General features: G+C 47.9%; 2 protein-coding genes and 1 long non-coding RNA gene across 6 annotated transcripts in view; 2 read left to right on the plus strand and 1 right to left on the minus strand.

Annotated features, from left to right (window-relative positions):
- Positions 1-8573, minus strand: part of FZD3 (frizzled class receptor 3) — a 46799-nt gene extending 38226 nt beyond the window's left edge. Inside the window, exons 1-3 of one of the 4 annotated variants that reach the window (XM_027733471.2) lie at positions 8489-8570; positions 4075-4167; positions 3503-3993 (exon numbers count right to left, since the gene is read on the minus strand). In XM_027733471.2, coding sequence (XP_027589272.1) covers positions 3503-3691 — 189 coding nt within the window. In that variant the 5' untranslated portion in view covers positions 3692-3993; positions 4075-4167; positions 8489-8570. Of the gene's footprint in view, positions 1-3502; positions 3994-4074; positions 4168-4388; positions 5202-7842; positions 7880-8488 lie in introns of those variants that run through there. The other 3 variants (XM_039383372.1, XM_039383373.1, XM_039383374.1) reach the window with 3 other exon arrangements.
- Positions 8574-8737: 164 nt separating this feature from the next.
- The window catches only part of FBXO16 (F-box protein 16), a 31920-nt gene continuing 20160 nt past the window's right edge, over positions 8738-20497 (plus strand). The window contains 5 exon segments of the mRNA XM_027733475.2: positions 8738-8830; positions 12502-12545; positions 13414-13430; positions 13432-13549; positions 19015-19050. Of these exon segments, the coding sequence (XP_027589276.2) occupies positions 8752-8830; positions 12502-12545; positions 13414-13430; positions 13432-13549; positions 19015-19050 (294 nt within the window). The 5' untranslated portion in view covers positions 8738-8751.
- On the plus strand, positions 14638-15604 carry LOC120323645. The gene is made up of 2 exons (XR_005564304.1): positions 14638-14670; positions 15500-15604. It is a non-coding gene; the product is annotated as an uncharacterized LOC120323645 (long non-coding RNA).

Raw genomic sequence — 20497 nt, forward strand, 5'->3', positions numbered from 1 at the left:
TTGTATTTAACTGCAAAAAAGGTTGGGAATCATCAATATTAAACTGCTTCTCTTCATCGGTGACAAAAGCTTTCGGAGCATCCTCCCAGGCTCCAACAGGCCCCCGAGTTCCATGTTCTCTGATAAAAACATTTGCCTACCAAAAAACCTGCATTAGGGCAGATAAAACCCACTGCTTGCACAAGCAAATCCTTCAAGGCCAAAGGAATATTAAGTGCAAAAGAGACAGAAGGTAATTCTTTGTAGCAATAATAATCGGAGAGATGGGTAAACAAGGTCAGGTCCCCTGGGGGAGGAGAGGGGTAATTTGACTTCTCCATCCTCCCAGACTCATTTGGGATTGATGTAACACACGGAACTGCGGCAGCAACAACGCTGCGACATCCCAGTGTTGCTGCATCCTCGGGAATATAGGGAGAGGGAAGTTTTAACAGCGTCCCTGAAAGTGGAATTGCGTGTGTGATGGTTGTTGTCATCAACCAGCCCGTTAACAGGTTACAGAAAATGTTACAAACACCTCAGAGCAGACGGAAGGAATGACCCTCCGGAGTCAGGAAGCGAGAGGCCCTGGACAGCTCCCGGCTCTGCTCCGGCCTGGACAGCTCAGTCCACGGAAAATCCCTGCCCTGGACACCCAGGATCTCACAGCTACATTCTCTGTCATAACTAATATGTCATCACTCCTTTATTGCCCCTTTTAGATGTAAAATAACTCCCGTTTCAGTCCCTGCTACTGCCAAGAGGACGGATGTTAACAGAGCTTGGACTGGTGTCTGTCCTCCATCAAAAGCTTCTTTAGGGATATTTGGGGGTAAAACAATGCTCCAGGCCCCTGGATGCAGCAAACCCTCCCTTCAATGCTCCTGGATTAAAGCAGGCACGGCAGAAAGCTTAAGGAATTATCTTTCCTAGGAGTAAATACACAGGAACTGATTCCAGCAGGGACTGGTGTGCACTGAGGGACCCCGGTGTAATATTTGCCTTTGTTTAATCAAGACTGAAAGAAGGTGGATTGAGATGGGATATTGGGAAGGAATCCTTGGTTGTGAGGGTGGTGATGCCCTGGCACAGGTTGCCCAGAGAAGCTGTGGCTGCCCCTGGATCCCTGGAAGTGTCCCAGGCCAGGTTGGATGGGGCTTGGAGCAACCTGGGATAGTGGAAGGTGTCCTTGCCCATGGCAGGGGGGGGAATGGGATGATCCTTAAGGTCCCTTCTCACCCAAACCTGTGATTCTATGATTCTCTAACCTGCTGATGTGATTTTTCAGCCTTTATTATAATTATGAAGGAACCATACCAGCATAAAGTCTCAAAAAGGCAACTTACTGATCTTTTCAAGCTCACCATAAATAAGCTTTCAAGCAGTTTCTTCAATGAAGCAACCAGTGGCATGGGAAGAGAAGTACACTGAATTTATTGATGGCAAGAACACAGCTACAAGAGTTCCCTATTTCACTTCACTTTCCCTCCTTGTTGTACTGCACCCTTCCAGTACAACCAACCTGAATTTTTCTTCCAAGTTTCAGCAGGAATTGCTGTGAAAAAGTGCTGCTGAAAAACTGTGAGAGTCACAAGATGAATCACACTGATTCTCCTGCTATATTATTTTATCTTTGCAGCAATTAGGGAGGGCTTGGAGCTGAGAGATGCCACTAGAAAAATGTCACAGTGCAAGATTTCACACATTTCCACCACTTCAAAATCTGAGCGCTTCATCCATTTGACTGTGACACTAAATAATGACTAAAAAGCCAAATAATGAAAAACTTCCATCTCCCTGAGCATATCTAAGGAGCAATCTAAGCTGGTACAAGGAATATACTTAGGAAAAACCTGTGGATTTTCATTCTTTTCCTCCCGCTCAAAACTCTGCAGCGGAGACACAGGCCCCTGCACGGGGAATTTGGGTTTGATAATAGGTCTGTTCCCCTCACAGCCTTCACCACTTCTCCAGAGCCATTCAGAAGCAGCCCATAATCCATCCCCTGACTGAAACTCCTGGTTTAAATGCTAATTATACTGGCAAAGGGAGCGCTCCACACCCCCACACCACCAACGCCTCAGAACGGCTCTGGCACCAATTTCGGAGTGTGAACTGCAGCAGGACAGCCTTTCACCCAGGCTAATTTTATGCTGTGAAGTTGTGTTTTCCACCACAGAGTGCAGAGAAGCAACACCCACTTCTCATCTCTTTCCCTCTCCGCGGCGCAAAGCGATTTTCCAAAGATCGGAATAATCGCACCCGGTTTTTCTGGCGCAGGCCGAGGGTCCATAAATTACTGCTCTGCTTCCAGCAGCGGCCATAAATGAGCTGTGAAAGTGAGGCTTTTGACAGTCCACGGGGTTGAACACACAACAAAAATCAGAAAAACGAAGTTAATGCTGGTAATTAGCAGCTAAAAGTGTGATTTTCGTGATAAATAAATCCCTGGGGTGGCCACGCCCGGAGCGATGTGACATTCTCAGCAAGGCCAAGGGTAGAAAAAGGGACAGAGAAAGGTAATTAAAATTACTGCAGCAATGAGGCAGCTGGATCGCAAGAATTTTCCTCTCCATTTGGAGAGGAAAAGCCTTGGGGGATGGAACTGAGGTTTCCAAAATCTCGAGGGTAACAGGACTGAACTGCAGCACAATATTGCACAACACTGGACAAAAGGGTATTAAATGAAAATAGCAGGAAACTGGTAGAAAATATGTTAGAGAATAAGTAAAATCATAAAATCCCAGAATGGTTTGGGTTGGAAGGGACTTAAAGCTCAGCTCATTCCACCCCCAGCCATGGACACTTTCCACTGAACCATCCAAATGAGTCGTTGCAAGTCCATAATTCTTCCAAACAAAGCAAATTTAAGGGTAAGAATCCCAATTTTCTTCTCACAGTGAAAAAGCCATCACATCTGGTTTAAACCCTGGCACAGAAAGGCTCCATAAAGCCAAGGCTTTGTATTATTTAACAAGAACAATTCAATTCCGTTCCTGTGTTGTCAGGAGGAGCATTCAAAGAGGAAAACACATGATTATTCTTTCAGTTCTCAGCCTACAGTGAACTCACCACAAGTACTTCAGAAATACAAATAAACCTAATCTGGACAAATCTCTCATGGAAATTTGAACAGGCTGACAGCAACACTTGCCTAATATCCCGAATTTCCATCAATTTTAGTGATATCACAGAATACCAAGTAAGGAAACTCCTTAAGACTGAAGGGAACTTAAAAGTCTTGTATAAACTAGACTGTAGATATCTGAAGTAGCAAACACATCCAGAGTATTTCACAGTCAGTGATATTAAATTAGGCAAATTCTGCAGTCACAGAATATCTCAGTGTATATATTACAGTACATCCTATGCAAGTGGTATTTGGGTTTATATTTAAATTATTAATTATCCCGATTTTTTTTTATTTTCTAATGTAAGTATCTTTTTGGTTTGGTGGTTTTTTTCTGATTATTTGCTAACTAAAGGACAAAACCATGGGTTTTCCTGGAAAAACCAGCCTTACCTCCATGGCCAAAGCTGCTGTTTGCTGGTCATAGTGGTTGAGGAGGTTGGGCATGAAGGTGGTGTTGTAAGGCAGGTCCTGGCACATCCTCAGGATGATGGGCTCACAGGAAAACAGGCTGTGCCCCCCCGTGAGCCCCACCAAACCATCCAACAGCCAAAGGGAACACAAAATCCAGCTCCCAGCCATCCTTCCACACCGGGAACGGGGCCGGTCGCGGCCCTTCCAGCTCCTTCTGTATCCTCGGGTTTCACCTCGACAACGATATTCCCAGTCCTTGTTTGAGGCTCTTCCAAACTGGAACAGTCTTCGTGTTCAACATCCTCAGCTCAGTCCAGGGGACGTTGTATTTGAGGCAGGTGTGCAAGGAACCTTCCCTTTTCTCAGTCCAATATGCCATGAATTAGTTTAAGTTTTTCAAGCATTTAACCACATTCCCACACGACTGACCCCATGGTGACAGAGGGACGTCCTCCCTTCGATGGGTAACCCTGAAACAACAAACAGAATACACTAAAAACCCCTCGAATTTGATTAGAATATGTTACCTCTAAATTTCTAAGGACTCCTACCGGCAGACAAGCTGCTTCGAGTTCTCCTGTACAAGACTAGAAGGTCCTTCGGCGAGTTTTAATCCTGGTTGGGTTTGGGTTTTTTTTTAACCTCTGGAAGAAATTAATGGAAGATGGAAGAAATTAATGGAAAATGGAAGAAATTAATGGAAAATGGAAGAAATGAATGGAAAATGGAAGAAATTAATGGAAGATGGACGAAATTAACAGAAGAAAAGCTGGGATGCTGAAAGGCTCTACCCAAAAAGGACGATGAAAATGGGGATGGTATTTACCGCGACAGAAGTATTTTGAGGAAACCCCACACTTCAAACCTTAACTGCAAGTGTTTGACCACACTGAAACCAAGCTATTTATGACTCAGCACCTCCTCTGGTGTGTTCACATCGATAGCATCTCGTTATTTGCATGGCCTGATGAATAATTATAAAACACAAACACAACAGTCACCACCAGCACCAGCCCACAAGTCCCAGCTCGCCACTGTCCTGCCCAACAAGCTCCACCACGGTTTGTGCTCAAATGTGCCATTTTCATCTCGTTGCAAACGGCCTTTTTTTGGTCGTTTCTGACCCATTTTCATCCCACACACCCATCCCCTTCTCCAGGAACCACCACAGCAAGCTGAGGATAGACCAGAAGAGTGTTCTTTGACCACCCCTTTCTCCGCGCGCTCCCGGAAGAGGGGAAACCGCGAACGGTCGCTCTGCCAGTTCCACTCTCCCCGTGGAGCCAATTTAAAACAGGAATCACACCCCAAGGCTGGATCTGGATTTCCTCAGCACCAAGGGGTCAGAGTGGAACAAGCAGAATGGGGACTCAGCACATTGTGCTCGTCAGCTGGAGAAACAAACCCTGAAATCGGAGGCTAAAGCGTGAAAAAAAGTACTAAGGGTACAAAGAACAGTAATTTTTAATAATTATTTTGCCTTACCACGATAAACTTTGCAAAATTCGGCCTCTAACCGACTGCTTTAAAGTGAATTGTTGTTAAAAAAGGTAACAAATTTAGAAACTCTGCTTGAACCAGAAACCTCCAAGAGCAGACAACCACAAATCTGAAGAGACCTCCAGTCTTGAGAGAGGAGAGTTTTCCCTTGGATGTTAAGAAAGGGAAATAAATCTACGAGTTTTTCCTTTCTCCCTAAGAGTGAGAGACAGGAAAGAGTTAATTCTCAGATGTCTGCTGGTATCAGTTCTGCACATTTTTGTTTACACAGGCCCATCTTATGGTTAGAAAAATTAAGGAGCATAAAGCTCTTTAAACCTTCGTGCACTGCATAATCTTGAGAGGTTCCTTCCAACCCAAACAATTCTGGGCTTCCCTGCAAGATCACGGGTTTGGCTGCAGGTTTTTGAAGACAGGCTGGTTAGAAACAAATAATGAAAACAGGAAAAAAAAAAAAAAAAGCCCAAGATGATAAACAGACACATGTTAAATTAAGTTCATTGGCAATTTTTTTTTTCAGAGGCTGCTCAGCTCTGTCACGGAGACTGATGGGGAATCCATGGTTGAGGCAGCACGGAATTACATGAAGAATATAAATAGGAAAACTGTTCCAAATGCAGGAAAAATAAAATATGACCGAAAGAAAAGAGAACTACCTACACCTGAAGTGGCAGAACCGACCAACAGAGCTCAAATCACACTTTTCTTGCTCATATTTTAAAGCAAACGTTGCTGTGAAGAGTCAACGCACTGATTTTAAAACACCAAAATCAGCCACAATATTTAAGACATGTTCCATGCAACCACGCCTGATTTTTAGCCCAGTTTCAAGCTCAGATGAGCCTGAAAAGTCCTGATCTGAGGATGCCATTTCTCAGAGTGACTTTCTGGCAATTTGGGAACTCTCAAAAGGAACGAAGAGCTGAACCATCCCGTTTTCCAGGCAGCATCACCAAACCCCGAAGCCTTCGGCATATTCTCCCCTCCTGACCAGAAGATCACAAGTTACAGACAGACAAAACCAATTCCTACTTAGCTTTGTAGGGATGGTCTTTAGGGTCCCTTCCAACCCAAACCGATCCTTGATTCCACGTTGTACAAGGTGCCCAATCCCCTTGGAATCCAGTCCTTTGGTCTGCACTTTTTAACAGTACTTCCTCAAAGTCAGGGAAAGAAGCTTTTTGAGCTTGTTGGATTCCTGTAATTCCTTTTTTTCTCTCTCCCAAACACTTCGACCACCAAATCCTCCGGATTTTATTCCAGAATTTCGGTGAAGTCACCTCACAGTGTGGGATAAGCAAGTGACTTATTTTGCTTGCTTTAATTGAGGTGCCACTGCAGCAGTGATCAGTAGAAAATGCTTCATTAAAGAGGTTCAGAAGAAACATAAAATGAACTGTACACACACCAGTTAAAGTCTGAAGCACAAAAACTGGGAAAATCCAGCTCAGCATCTGGAGTCTTGGGAAAAATTTTCAGGAATACTTCACACATGACACAGAAAGTAGAGACTCCAAAAAAAAAAAAATCCACCTATTCTCTGACTCCCCCACAACCTCAAACTGCTAAAATCATGCAAAACCACAAGACTCAATAAACCAGGAAAAAAAAAAAAAGTTTAACTACGCAAAAAGCAGAAAAACTTTCATCGTGTCCTCTCAGGACCTTTCCATTTTATGCTGATAGCAGCAGAAAGAAAATCAAAAATACATTTACAAGAGACAGAAAAGTACCTCCAATTATACAGCCAGGTCATCCAGTGCCCCTTCCTGGGAAAACAACATAATTCCAGGTGAAATGAAGCAAAAAGAGAATCAAATGATTGCGAAAGGAGAGCCAAGTTTTGCAAAGGAGATATAGATGATCTATTAATTGGTGCAGACAGATGGGTGCTGTAATAAGCAACCCTGAGTGTCAGGAGAGCTTCTTACCACAGATCCAGTTTGTACACTCTTTGTTAAGCCTCTACATATGAGATTTTGTGGTTATTTTTATATGTATATAAAAACAAAACACTTTTGATGACACCGGGGATAAAAAAAGGAGGGGATGTCTCCTCATCCACCCCAAGGCACTGCAAATAAAATGCAGGGAAAAGGGGTAGGAAACAGTAGTTTGTTGGTGTGGTTGTGGATTTATACATTATTTATCATCAGAAGAAGCTCATCCAACTCCTGGTGTAAAGGAGAAATTAAGGCATGTAAAGACAGCTGTGAAATAATGAAAAGAAAGGGTTGACTCCCACAAGCAAATTTTAAAATAAATTTGGAAGTTCCTAACGGGGAGGAACAATGAGTAAAAACTCGTGAGACTTTACAAAGAAAGGATGAAGGAGGATTAATTCACAGTTCTCTGTCCCAGGAAAACGGGAAGATAAAACAACAACCCGGACTCCTCCTGTACAAGTGAGAGGACAAGAGGAAAATGTCACCTCAGTCACTCCCCACCCAGTCCTGACCACGGAGAAAGGCAAGGAAAGGAGCTCATTCATTGCACACAAGCACTGCCAGCGCTTCCCCAGCCCATTCCCACCCACATGAAGGCACAAAAGCAGAATACATTATTCTCCCAACTCCATTTTAATTAGTCAGTAGCAAAGAAACTCCAGGGCTCGTGCTCCCCTGTTCCACTTGTGTTGCATCTTAAGGGAGAACCACACCATAACCCCCCCACTCTTTCAGTTTAGGAGACCGTGGAGGAAAGAGGGAGCGTGGAAAAGCACAAACCCTTTCGGGTGAGATTTCACGAAATCATGGAATTGTTTGGGTTGGAAGAGACCTTAAAGCTCATCTAGTTCCAGCTCCAGGGATGCCACTCACTAGATCCAGAGGGATGGGTCTGGCAGCTCGCTCCTTGAGTTCATATTCCTTGGGAAGGAACTGGAGAGGGAGCTGGCCATCCTCCCCGAGGTGGGAAGCAGGATGCTGAGCGAGCATCTCCTTCTCCCCTTGGATCCTCGCCGCGTTTTAAAGGCGAAGGGAACAAGTGCACACGCGGGACCAGCATCCTCTCGGATTCCCGCTGCACGGCGAAGGAGAAGGAAGGAGATGCTCGCACAGAACACCTGGGTGGAAAAGGAAAGAGGAGAGGAGCGCGTGGATAGAAATGCGAAGGGAGAAGGATGAAGGACCAGCATCCCCTCCTCGGGATCCTGCACTACGGCGCGGGGGGAGCCCGGGACGAGCACCCCCGGCCCCGCAGGGAGGGACGGGCGGTGAATCCATCCCCTCCGCGGCGCTCAGCACCGGCATCCCCCCGTCCTTCTCCCGGGACGAGCATCCCCCGGTCCTTCTCCCGGGACGAGCATCCCCCGTCCCTGCGCTCCGCTCCGCCGCTCCCCCGCCCGCCCAGCGCTGCATGGCCGCCCCGCCAGCGCCTCGGCGGGCGGCCGCCCGTCCCCGCGGCCCAGAGGGCGGCACCCCCGCCGGGGGATGCCGCCGTCTCCCACCGCCCCGTGCCCGGTACCTGCCCGCGGGGGTCCCGCAGCCCCCGCGCTCCCGCCTTGTCCCTTCGGGTGGCGGCGGCGGCGGCGGCGGCAGCGCGCGCCTCCCCGCCCGCCCTGCCCGCCGCCAGGCCACGCCCCCTCCGCGCACATCGAGCCCCGCCCCCTTCCCCGCCGCGCAGCCAATCGGAGAGCGCCCGGCAGGTTGCTAGGTAGATCGGAACCCCCGGCCGGGCTAACCCCGCCGGGGGGGAGCTGATTGGCTGGCGACCACCCCGGGGTTGTCATGGCGACGGGATGCGGAGGGGAGGGGGGAGGAGGAGGAGGAGGAGGAGGCGGCGGCGTCCGAGGGAGGAAGGAGGAAGGTGAGGGGACACCGTGGGACACGGAGGGACGCGGGAGCCTTGGGAGAGTGTGAGGAGCGAGTATCACTGCAGTGAGGGGACACGGGGGGACAGGGGGGACACGGGAGCCCCGGGAGAGCGCGAGGAGGGGTGTCATGGCAGTGGGACACGGGGAGACATGAGGGGACACGGGAGGACTTGAGGGGACATGGGAGCCCTTGGGAGAGCGTGGGGAAGGGCGTCACTGCAGTGGGACACGGCCGAGCCCTGAGGGGACACGGTGGGGACAGTGGCACTGGCTTGGACCAGCCCTGGTGTGGCAGCAGGAGCAGGGAAGGGATTGTCCCCCTGTGCTGGCACTGCTGGGGCACCTCCAGGGCTGGGGCAGCTCTGGGGCCCTCAGACAAGAGAGACATGGAGGGGCTGGAGCGTGTCCAGGGAAGGGAACGGAGCTGGGGAAGGGGCTGGAGCAGCAGGAGCAGCTGAGGGAGCTGGGGGGGCTCATCCCGGAGAAAAGAGGGATCAGGAGGGACTTTTTCCCTCTCCACAACTCCCTGACAGGAGGTGGGAGCTGAGGGCAGTCAGGCTCTGCTCCCAGGGAACGAGGGACAGGAGGAGAGGGAATGGCCTCCAGCTGTGCCAGGGGAGGGCCAGGTTGGATACTGGGGTGGTCAGGTTGGATATTGGGGTGTTTGGGCACTGGCACAGCTGCCCAGGGCAGTGGTGGAATCCCCGTCCCTGGAAGTGTTCAAAAACCACGTGGATGTGGCCCTTGGGGACCTGGGTTAGTGGTGGGTAAATGTTGGACTGGTTGATCTCAGAGGTCTTTTACCAACCTGGACGATTCTGGGATGCTGTGAGGGGCATCTCCCACAGCGCAGGGAGGACAGGGAATAAAGGCATCATGCAAAGAGTATAAGCCCAGTAAATGAGTGGGAAAAGCACTTTGTATCCATGGACAAGTCTCAGCCTTGCTGGACTATTGATTTCACCCCCAGGTCCTTCTCCTCAGCTCTCCATCCGTTCTCTGCCCTCTGTTCCTGTGCTTGTTGCTGCTGCTCACAGCGTTTCTTCCATCATCCCACTGCTTATTTTTGAAATAATTGCAATCAAAATTGCTTCCCTGTCTTAGCTTGAGGCCGATTCCATTAAACTCTGTTTATTCCCAGCTGAACTCCTCGGATTTTCCCGTGGATTGATGTGACTGGGGAAAATCCGTCCTTAAAATTCTGAGTGGGCCGGGCTCTGTGCACCAGAAAGGCTCTTTGCTGTAGGGATGTGGTCAAAAAACATTAATAAAAGTGGGTCTGCTCCTGCAGGAGTTGTTTTGAATATGGTTTGCCCAAACCTCTGGAATGCCATTCCAGAGGGTTTAAGCAGAGATTAGCCCAGGTAAAGGAAATTATTCCCATGCCCTTAGTTAGTGGGATATGATCATTATGGGTTGTTAAGCTTTCTTCAGTGCAATCACTTGGGTTTTTAAACCAAAAACTTGACCCAGCTTGTGCTGAAATCGGTGAAAGTATTTCCAGTGGTTTCCGATTTAAATTGTCTCGCTGTTAGAACCCACCATTCATGTTTCCTGCCCTGTGGAATTATTCATCTTCTTCAAACATCACCAAAATCTCTTGGATCCCCACTCAGTGTATCCTTCCATCCAAGCTGGGAACCATTCCCAGGGACTCTGGCTGCAGTAACCGAGGCAGTTTTCCTCTTTTAAACCTTGTATAAACTCCTAAAAGTTGGACTTTCCTCAGTCTTCCCCCCAAATCTCTTCTGCACTGGTATTTACTATTCCTGCCACCTGCTCCCACATTCCCTTTTTATTTTTTCTGGAAGGATAAGAGGTGATTATTTTTTGGGGCATTGTGTGTCAATAGTTTTTCCTCCCTAGGTAGTGAACCAACACATTCCTTACATGTATTTAAAGCTTGATTCCCTGTTAACCTCATCCCATCTCTCTTGCTGGTGGAATGTTTTCGGATCAGCTGAGCTGGATGAATTTCATCCCAGGGTATGTGAAGAACAAGCTGGAGCAACCTCTGGAATGTTGTTTTGGGCAACCAGTCCAAAGATAAAGACTATTGCAGAAGAGAAGTGGGGCCCTGGCTGAAGTGATAGGACGAAGGGGAATGACTTTAAAGCAAAAGAGGGGAGATTTAGGTGGGATATTGGGAAGGAGTTCTTGGCTGTGAGGGTGCTGAGGGGCTGGGATGGAATTCCCAGAGAAGCTGCGGCTGCCTCTGGATCCCTGGAAGTGTCCAAGGCTGGGTTGGATGGGTCTTGGAGCAACCTGGGATCGTGGAAGGGCACAAAGATAAAATCACAGGATCATGGAATCATGGAATCTCCTGAGCTGAAAGGGGCTCACAAGGATCATCCAGTCCAAATCCTGGCCCTGTATAGGATACCCCAAAATCCCACTGTGTCCCTTAGAGCCTTGTCCAAACATTCCTTGAGCTCTGGCAGGTTTTGGAAGTGACCATTCCCTGGGAAGCCTGTTCAGGGCCCGACCACCCTCTGGGGGAAGAACCTTTTCCTGAGATCCAACCTAAACCTCCCCTGGAACAACTCCCTCGTGTCCTATAGCTGGAAACAGAAGAGATCAGTGCCTGCCCCTCACAGGGAAGTCGTAGCCAGGCTTTTTCCACACCCTGAGCCACATTTTTGGCACAGCAGGTGCACGAGAGGGTCCCGAGGCCCCGGGAGCTGCTCCCGTGCCAGCCCTCAGAGGTGCCCCGGGAATGTGGCCGCTCCAGCACCAAGAAACCACATCTGTGAGGGAAAACTGGGACGTGAACCCGGGGCTGGGAGTGTTCTGCAGTGCCAACTGGTGGGGTTGTGACTAATGGAGAGAGTTGTCCCTGAAAAACAGGACACGGTTGCCCGAACCTGTTTTTTTGGCAGAGGAGCTGTTTCTGTGCATTGGAATGGGCAGGGGCCTCGCAGGAAAACAAAACAAAAACAGCCCAGTGAGTGATGCCATCCCAAAGTGTATCCCAAAAAACACCTACTCAGTTGCACAAGAAGCCTCTGGCGTTGTCCAGCTGCAGAATTTGGGGCTGTGAAACCTCGGTGAGTCCTTTAGGTCTCAGTTAAAATTTCCATGTGCAGACAATATGTTCTTTGAGGACCTTTAGCCTCCAAAAAAAACCAAAAACCCCAAAAAAGAAAAAGCAGGAAGAACTCAGGCCCTTGTAATGACCTTATTTCCAAGGACTGTGTTACACCCCCAGGTGCAGAGAGGAAAAAGTAACAGGTTCTTCATTGGTTTTCCTTTCTGTTTCTTTGATTCCATAAGAAAAATTAACCATAAAAGTCACGTGCCCGGGCAGATCCTGCAGTGGGTTTTGAAGATTATTAATCCATTTATATATTGAGGAATTTTGTCTGGGTAAGGAATGGGGCCCTGAGCTTCCATGATGTGTCTCCTGAGCCTCAGAGCTGTATTAGCAAGAAATGTCCTTTTTCTGGGTGAGTTTTGAGGAGTTTGGGTTCGGGGCAGGCTGGAAAGACAATATGGGAGTTACTTCATGGATTTGCCTTTTCTTGTGTTCCAAAATTCCTGTTATCCATCTTTATTACCACGAAGCTTTAAAGCAATCTGAGGTATTTACAGGAAAACTGCCTAATCACTGTGTGCAGGAAACAGAGATATTTTTAACGTGGTAAAGGAATTATCTGGTTTTCAGGCTGCTGCAGTTTCAGTCTCCAGTCTGGGAATTGGATACTTGAGGTGAGGAATGGCATTATCCTGCTGAATCCACCTGAAGGATAGAAGATAAAGAAAAAAAAAAAACAACTTTTCCTACATTTGGGCAAGAATTAAAGAAGAAATTACTTTGGAGACAGTTGGACTTGGTGATCTTAAGGGTCTTTTCCAACCTTAGCAATTTTATGAAGTTAGTTAATTGGGAAGGGAACATTTTGTTAAATGACTGATTTGCTTCACGTAGAAATTTCAGTTTAAAAGAGCAGCACAGTCCCAACCATCAAAACCTGCTCTGCCTGAACACAGGACCCTGCAAGATTTCAGTCAGTTCTGAACCATTTGGGGTTTCATTTTTGTTTTCATTTAAGGGTTCCAGAAACAAATTTGAGCCCCTTTGAGACTTGGCACGATGTGCCCATCAAAACCAGCAGACACACCAGTTACCTCCAGTTTTCAGTCCCAATAACTGGAAAAGGGAATTTCCTGTACTTTCCAGCTTGCTGCAAGGACCCTGTTGTGATCATTCACACAGGTAAAATCACTGAGTTGTGCACACGGGGAAATCCCAGGATCCCAGAATGATTTGGGTTGGGAAGGGACCTTAAAGATCATCCAGTTCCACCCCCAACCATGGGCAGGGGGACACCTTCCACTATCCCAGATTGCTCCAAGCCCCATCCAACCCAGCCTTGGACACTTCCAGGGATTTTACTTCCTTCTGATGGTTACTGTGGGTACATAAAATAAAAGGCTTTACCCGATTTTCCAGTAATTTTCCTCGTGCCGTTGCTGTGCTGTGAAACCCCCAGATTCCTTCTTAAAATTATTTGCTTTCCGTGTAAAGGAACAGCACAGGGATAATGCTGGCCTTTGTTTTGTGTAAATGTTGTAGCCACTGGTGCTGACAAGAGGCTCCCCCCCCTCCTGCATCCATGGCATTTGCTCCTCCCAGGAACACGGATGGCTCCAAGCTGCAGATCAAGATGAGCACGTGGACCCCTCTGAACCATCAGCTCATGAACGACAAGGCAAGTTTTGTGCCTGAAATTCAGAGAGTCACGGGATTTTTGGGGCTGGGAGGGACTCTTGGATGATCATCCAGTCCAACCCCTCAGGGCAGAGTCAGATTTACCAGTTATTTGCTCAGGATCATGTCCTGGGTGTTGGAATAATCTCACGTCCTGGGTGTTGGAATATTCTCATGTCCTGGGTGTTGGAATGTTCTCATGTCCTGGGTGTTGGAATATTCTCATGTCCTGAGGTTTTGAATATCCTCATGTCTTGGGTGTTGGAATATCCTCATGTCCTGGGTATTGGAATATTCTCATGTCCTGGGTATTGGAATATTCTCATGTCCTGGGTGTTGGAATATTCTCATGTCCTGGGTATTGGAATATTCTCATATCATGGGTGTTGGAATATTCTCATGTCCTGGGCGTTGGAATATTCTCATGTCCTGAGGTTTTGAATATCCTCATGTCCTGGGTGTTGGAATATTCTCATGTCCTGGGTATTGGAATATTCTCATATCATGGGTGTTGGAATATTCTCATGTCCTGGGCGTTGGAATATTCTCATGTCCTGGGCGTTGGAATATTCTCATGTCCTGGGTGTTGGAATATTCTCATGTCCTGGGCATTGGAATATTCTCATGTCCTGAGGTTTTGAATATCCTCATGTCCTGGGTGTTGGAATATTCTCATGTCCTGGGTATTGGAATATTCTCATGTCCTGGGTGTTGGAATATCCTCATGTCCTGGGTGTTGGAATATTCTCATGTCCTGGGTGTTGGAATATTCTCATGTCCTGGGTATTGGAATATTCTCATGTCCTGGGTGTTGGAATATCCTCATGTCCTGGGTGTTTGAATATCCTCATGTCCTGCTGTTTGAATATTCTCCAGTCCATGCCAAATTCTCAGGCTCACTTCACAAATTCTCAAGCCCTAGAAAAATTTATTTTTTCGCCTGTGTAGGTCGTGATTAATGGAATAAGGCCCTCAAGGTTTTGTTCCTTTTAAACAAAAAAAAAAGTGTATTTATTTATTTCTTACTGAAAGTCCCCAAATCATTCTTTTTTTTTTTTTTTTTTTTTTTTTTTTTTTTTTTTTTGCACCAGATTTTTGGTTCCACCCCAGAGCAAAGTGAGTGTGAGTCCAAGTTTCTGAGTGGCCAGAACAGAGAGCTCAGTCCCCATCCCTGCCTTCCCAGCCTTCAGGAATGAGGCTGGATTGATATTTTGGAAGCGATGCACCAAGTTATACATAACAGGATGCATTTCCCAGCCTCCCACTCTGATCCTAAATCTGGGACCTGCTGACACCTCTGCTTTGGGCTCCTGCATCACCCTATTCCTCCCTCGGAATTCAGATTTCTGGTGATGATTCACAGGGTTTGATCCAGGGAGGGCCATCACCTCATGGAGTTTGGCTCCCTGCATTTCTTGGGCCCTCTTGTTTCACACAGTTCTCCCACTCCTGAGCTCAGGAACTGCAATTTATCTAAAATACATTTTCCACGAAGGGATCCAGGCTTCCTTTGGGGTTAAGGACACTCATTCCTTGCAAAACTAAAGTTTCATCACTTCCCTGCTGATCTTCTCATGATTAATCCCCTCTACCATCAAAAGGTGAAGCCCTGTCTCCTGTCTGAATACCTCCAGCATTAAGATTAATTTGATTCTTCCCTTTCTTGCTTATTAAACTCTTCTGCATCCAGCATTTTTCCCTTGTGGAAGGGCTTTTATCCCGCTTCAAGCCAACACTTGAATCTTCTCTGATAAACTAAACAGATTGAGCTCTTTGAAGTCCTTTCAATCTGGCACATTCTCCAGCCTTTGAATCATTTTAATGCCTGTTTCCTGCTTAAAAGGTATTTTTACAGCCACAGATCACTGTGCAATAAATTATGACCCAACTGGAAATAAGTAGGTGGGTAAAACCACATTTTCCCACCTTTTTTTGCCCCTCTCATCCTTAGGGAGCCAGAGGCTGCAGCAAAACTTTCAGGAGTTAATATTGGAGGCCTTTTCCAACCTTAAGGATTGTCTGAAATTCATAATAAAAAGTGTTTTCTTGTTTCTGATCCAGTTTTCAAAGCGCTGACCCGCCTGAAACTCCTTTTTTTTTTTGAACATCCCCGCAGCGAAGGCAGGAGAAAAACAGTTGCAACAAAAACAGTGCTGACGTCTGGAATGGGGAGATATTCCAGATTCCAAGTGATGTACAGGGAGCCGGGGAGGGAGAAGGTGCCATTTCTGTACAATCACACGTCTGCTCATCTCTGCACCCTCAGGAGAGGAGAGGATTTAGAGATGGGAAGCGTGTGACGAACGGGGAGAGAAGAGATGGGCGAGAAACGTGGGTAGAACAGGCAGTGGGGGGGGCAGGAATGGTGGGAATTCAGAGCTGCTCCAAGGCAGAAGCATCAAAACTCCATCCAAACCCTTCCTAGAAGCAGACCCGTGGATGGTTAATGCCGTAAATTTGCTACTGTCTGATTTTGGGTAATCCTGAGGGTACTCCATTAGTAGCTCCTGGAGACTTCCCTGGATTTTTAACCGTGCTCAAGAGCACACTCATCATGGAATTGTAGAATCATGGAATGGTTTGGGTGGGAGGGGACCTTTAAGACCATCCAGTTCCAGGGCAGGAACACCTTCCACCATCCCAGATTGCTCCAAGCCCCATCCAACCTGGCCCATGGCAGGGGTTGGAGTGAGATGAGCTTTAAGGTCCCTTCCCACCCGAACCATTCCATGATTCTGTGACTGTTCCAAAGCCTGGATCAGCATCAGGGACAGACCAAAGCCAAGGAGGCAGAGCTAGGAAATCTTGGATTATGCAGCCAGAAAAACAGAGGTGAAGTCTTAGATATGCCGAGGTTGTGCTGCAGCAGAGGATGAAGCAAAGGTGGGATTGGAGCATCCTGAAGATTTCAGCGTCAGTCTGGAGAGTGCAGGGCTGTGCTGCCTTCAGGGAAGGGCTGGAATTTGGGAGATGATTTGCCTTCCACTGGGGCAGATGCCTCCAGTGGCATTTGCAGCAAAGGCTGCAGGGCTTAGCCTAAGCCAGCCTTGATCTTGAGCTTATTTAAAACCACCCGAAGGCAGGGATGTGAGAAGGGAGATCTCGGGAGCAACCTGGGCCTCCAGCTGCATCCAAGGACAGCAGGAATAGGAACAGCTCCAAGGCCTCGGAGGAGAGGACACAAAACATGGGCTTGATGAAGGCAGTGGGTGATTACCCCAATTTGGGGCCATTCTACTGCTAATTAATGCTTCCAAGTGCCTGGAGAGGCAGAACTTTCTGCGGGGCTGAGCTCAGAAGTGTCTCCAGGAGCGCTGAAAGCAAATGTGTGTCTTTCTTTGATCAAAGACCATTAGCATTGCTCTGGGCTACATAAACATCTCCCCTGCTCCACTCGAATTCTCCGACCCAAAACTCAGATCTTTGACTATTCATCACTTGCTGGGGGCAAATCCTTTCCCAAGTTCAGCTTGTTGGCTTTGGGGTTGGTTGGTTTGGTTTTTTTTTCCGCTCGATGCTTTTTTTCCCCTTCTGACTTCACCGAGCCTCCCCCCCGCAAATAAAGCGAATCATAACTGTACAAATAAAAGGAATGTCATTTCCCAGCCCTCTCAGGAGACGCTCCTGCTGAGAGAGACAGAGCCAAAGCTGTCAACTGTGGCAGCACTGACAATGTCCTTCTCCGCAGGAACCCGCGAAGGGGGCTGTCACAGCAAGGACATCTCTGGGCTTTGTAATGATCAGCCACGTTTCCCTAGTCGTGCTTAATAGCTGTTTTATGTGCATTTATAAGCTGGGCTTTCCCCCTCCCTCTTTGATCTGCCTGCTGGAAAAATCCTTTGCAGCCTTTCCCCGCTTCCCAGGTCACACTCCTGAGCGCGGGGGCGGTTTCGTGGGAGCGGGGAGGCCACGTGTTGGCGCTTTTTCGGGTCCAGCTCCCCACGGATAAAGGTCAACATCATAAATCCTCGGCTGGGTTTTGATCCTGATCGTCCCCGCACTGTAAAGGGCCCAGGGAACAAAGACCGGGCTTGTTATCCCGCTCCTGACGGTTTCCCTGCCTGAGGATTGAATCCGTCGCCGGGGCCGCGTGAGAGTAGCTCGGGTTGTGGCCGTGTGAGGAGATTCCAGGCATCCAATGCCTCTCCAGGTCAGGATTAATGAAATTCCTAAAATAAAGAGGTGGGAAGGCAAAATTCTGGTCTGACCAAAGCACGTGAGGCACCACACACTGTATTTCCAAAGAGTTCCTGTGCTCTGGAGCCAGGATGAGAGAGCTGGGGATGTTCACCTGGAGAAGAGAAGGATCCAGGGAGAGCTTGGAGCCCCTTCCAGAGCCTAAAGGGGCTCCAGGAGAGCTGGAGAGGGACTGAGGACAAGGGATGGATGGACAGGACACAGGGAATGGCTTCCCACTGCCAGAGGGCAGGGAGAGATGGGAGATTGGGAAGGAATTCTTGGTTGTGAGGGTGGGGAGGGGCTGGCATAGGTTGCCCAGAGAAGTTGTGGAATCCACATCCCTGGGGGTTTGGGTTAGGAGTGACCTTAAAAATCATCTCATTCCACCCCATGCCATGGGCAGGGACACCTTCCACTATCCCAGGTTGCTCCAAACCTGGCCTTGGACACTTCCAGGGATGGGACATTGAGTCCAGGGGGGTTTCATGAGCACACTGATAACTTCCTGACACGGATCATCAAGGGACAATCAACAAGGGAAGAGGCTCTGCTGGACCTCCTGCTTCCAAGGAAGGAAGGAAGGGCTGGTTGGGGATGTGAAGGTCGGGGACCTGGAGATGACAGAGTTCAGGATACCGGGAGGGACAAAAAGCAGGATCACAGCCCTGGAATTCAGGGGAGCAGACTGAGGCCTCCTCAGGGATCCATGTGGAAGAATCACACGGGAGAGAAGAGAGGTCCAGGAAAACCAATCGATTCCCAGGCTTTAGGAATTCTTTCAGTGCTGTCCACCAGAACATCCTGGTAGATGAGCTGATGAAGTAAAAATGGAAAAGGAAGTGGACTGAAAACTGGGACACATCAGGAAGGGTGAAGGTGGCAGGCCAAGGGATATGGATTCTTCCCCTCTCCGCAGCGCTGGTGAGGACAGACCTGGAATGTTCTGTCCACTCCTGGGCTCCCCAGTACAAGAAATAACATGGACTTACCGGACCAAAGCCAGCGTAGGGCCACGGAAATGATGAAGGAATTGGGGAATCTGATGTTCAGGGAGGTTGTGGGGTCTCCATCCAAGAAGATACTCAAAGCTCATCTGGGTTTTGAAGCCTTTAGTTGATCCCATCCGGGAGTTCAGACTGAAGGATCTCCTCAGGTTTCTTCCAAACTCACCCATTCAGTTCTTCTCTTTCTGTTTTGTAGTTTGGTTTTTTTTAAGTTGTATTTTCCTCAGGACATATGGAATCCCCTTTAAATATTCCATTTGCTTTGTGTGTTTGTGTTTTCCAGGTATTTGAAGAAAGAAGAGCCCTCCTTGGAAAATGGGTAAACTTTTCCCTTTAAATATATATCTAAATACGGATAAATTTTGGGGCTGATCGAGGGATTATCTGACGGGGATGTAAAACTTACATCCTGTTTTGAAAAAGGGATTAATTTTCCTGATGGGAAAGTGAGCCATGGCCTGACAGAGGGTCTTTGAAATCTGTAATAAATGACATTTTATCTACCAAGTGCACACACAGAATCATGGGATGGTTTGGGTTGAAACTGGGGCTTATTCTTTATGGTTAATAAGCCACTAATGACATTTTTTTTTACATGTGGACTGGTCTTTATGGGCAAATATTTTGATTTTAAGGATTTTTTGGTCGTTATAGGAAATATTTCCATAACTTGTTGGCGTGAGTGCATTTTGATGATAAGGAATTTCAGAGACACCAAGAAAACTAAATAATTGAATGATTATTGTTCATAAAATACCTTTGCGTGTGATATCAGCAGCTGAGAGATCCAAACCCCTTGGAAATCCCTTGGAAATTTCTGGCAAAGGGGCAAAGATGTTTCTGTTAGAACTGAAAGAGCCAAAATGTGGGAAGAACATTTCCAGAGATCTGAGAAACCCCAAACGTGCAGCAGCTCTGCAGAAACTGCTGGGAATTCTGCTGGATCACCAAGTTGGACATGAGCTGCCAGTGTCTTACAATGGCAATAAGGGGGGAAATATCCCCAAGTCATTCCCAGTTCTGCTCCCTGCATTTTGGGAAAGCTGAGGACCAGCCGGAGACACTCTGAGAACAAGTCAAGATGTGAGAACAGACTCGGGTCCAGAAAATATGGAAACGATCCCTGAACTGAAGGGAAAATGGAGGAAAGATGTAATAACATCTAAGGATGCACAAAAGAGGTTCGAAAAGGGGAAGGGAATGATCTGATCCTTGTGTTCCCACTGGATGGGACAGGAAGTCAAGGGATTGAGTTGCAAGAGCGGAGACACGATTTAGACACGAGCAAAATCCAGTTCTACAGAAAATTCCTTGCTGGAATAGGTTGCCTAGGGGTGGAATCTCCATCCCTGGAGTCCTTTGAGAACAGGTTGGATGAACACGGTCAGGAATGGTTTAGGAAGAGCAAATCTGAACCAGCTCAGCATTCCTCAACCTTTCCCACTGAAGGACCATCCAGCCTTCTGAAAAAGCAGGCGCTGGGTCTCCAACAAATCCCTCCATCGGGGAGAAGATGGTTGGGGAAGGAGGGGGAAATTGCTTCTCCATCCACTTGGCAAAAGAGCCTCGTTGAGTGGAGAATCCATTCCCACTTTTGGGGGTGCCTGTGGATCATAACCCCTGACCTCAGGTCCGGGTGCTGGGCTGGAGGTGAGGATTGTGTCCCTTCCCAGTTCCAGGCAGGGAAACACTCGTGTCCCCCAGCAGAGAGGGGCCTCTCTGGGATAAGCTGCAGGCCCGGGGCTGGCCCTGCGTGTCAGGCTTCC

Source organism: Pipra filicauda, unplaced genomic scaffold, assembly GCF_003945595.2.
Source record: "Pipra filicauda isolate LSUMZ 115617 unplaced genomic scaffold, ASM394559v2 scaffold307_size998922_pilon, whole genome shotgun sequence".
Classification (NCBI taxonomy): Eukaryota; Metazoa; Chordata; class Aves; order Passeriformes; family Pipridae; genus Pipra; species Pipra filicauda.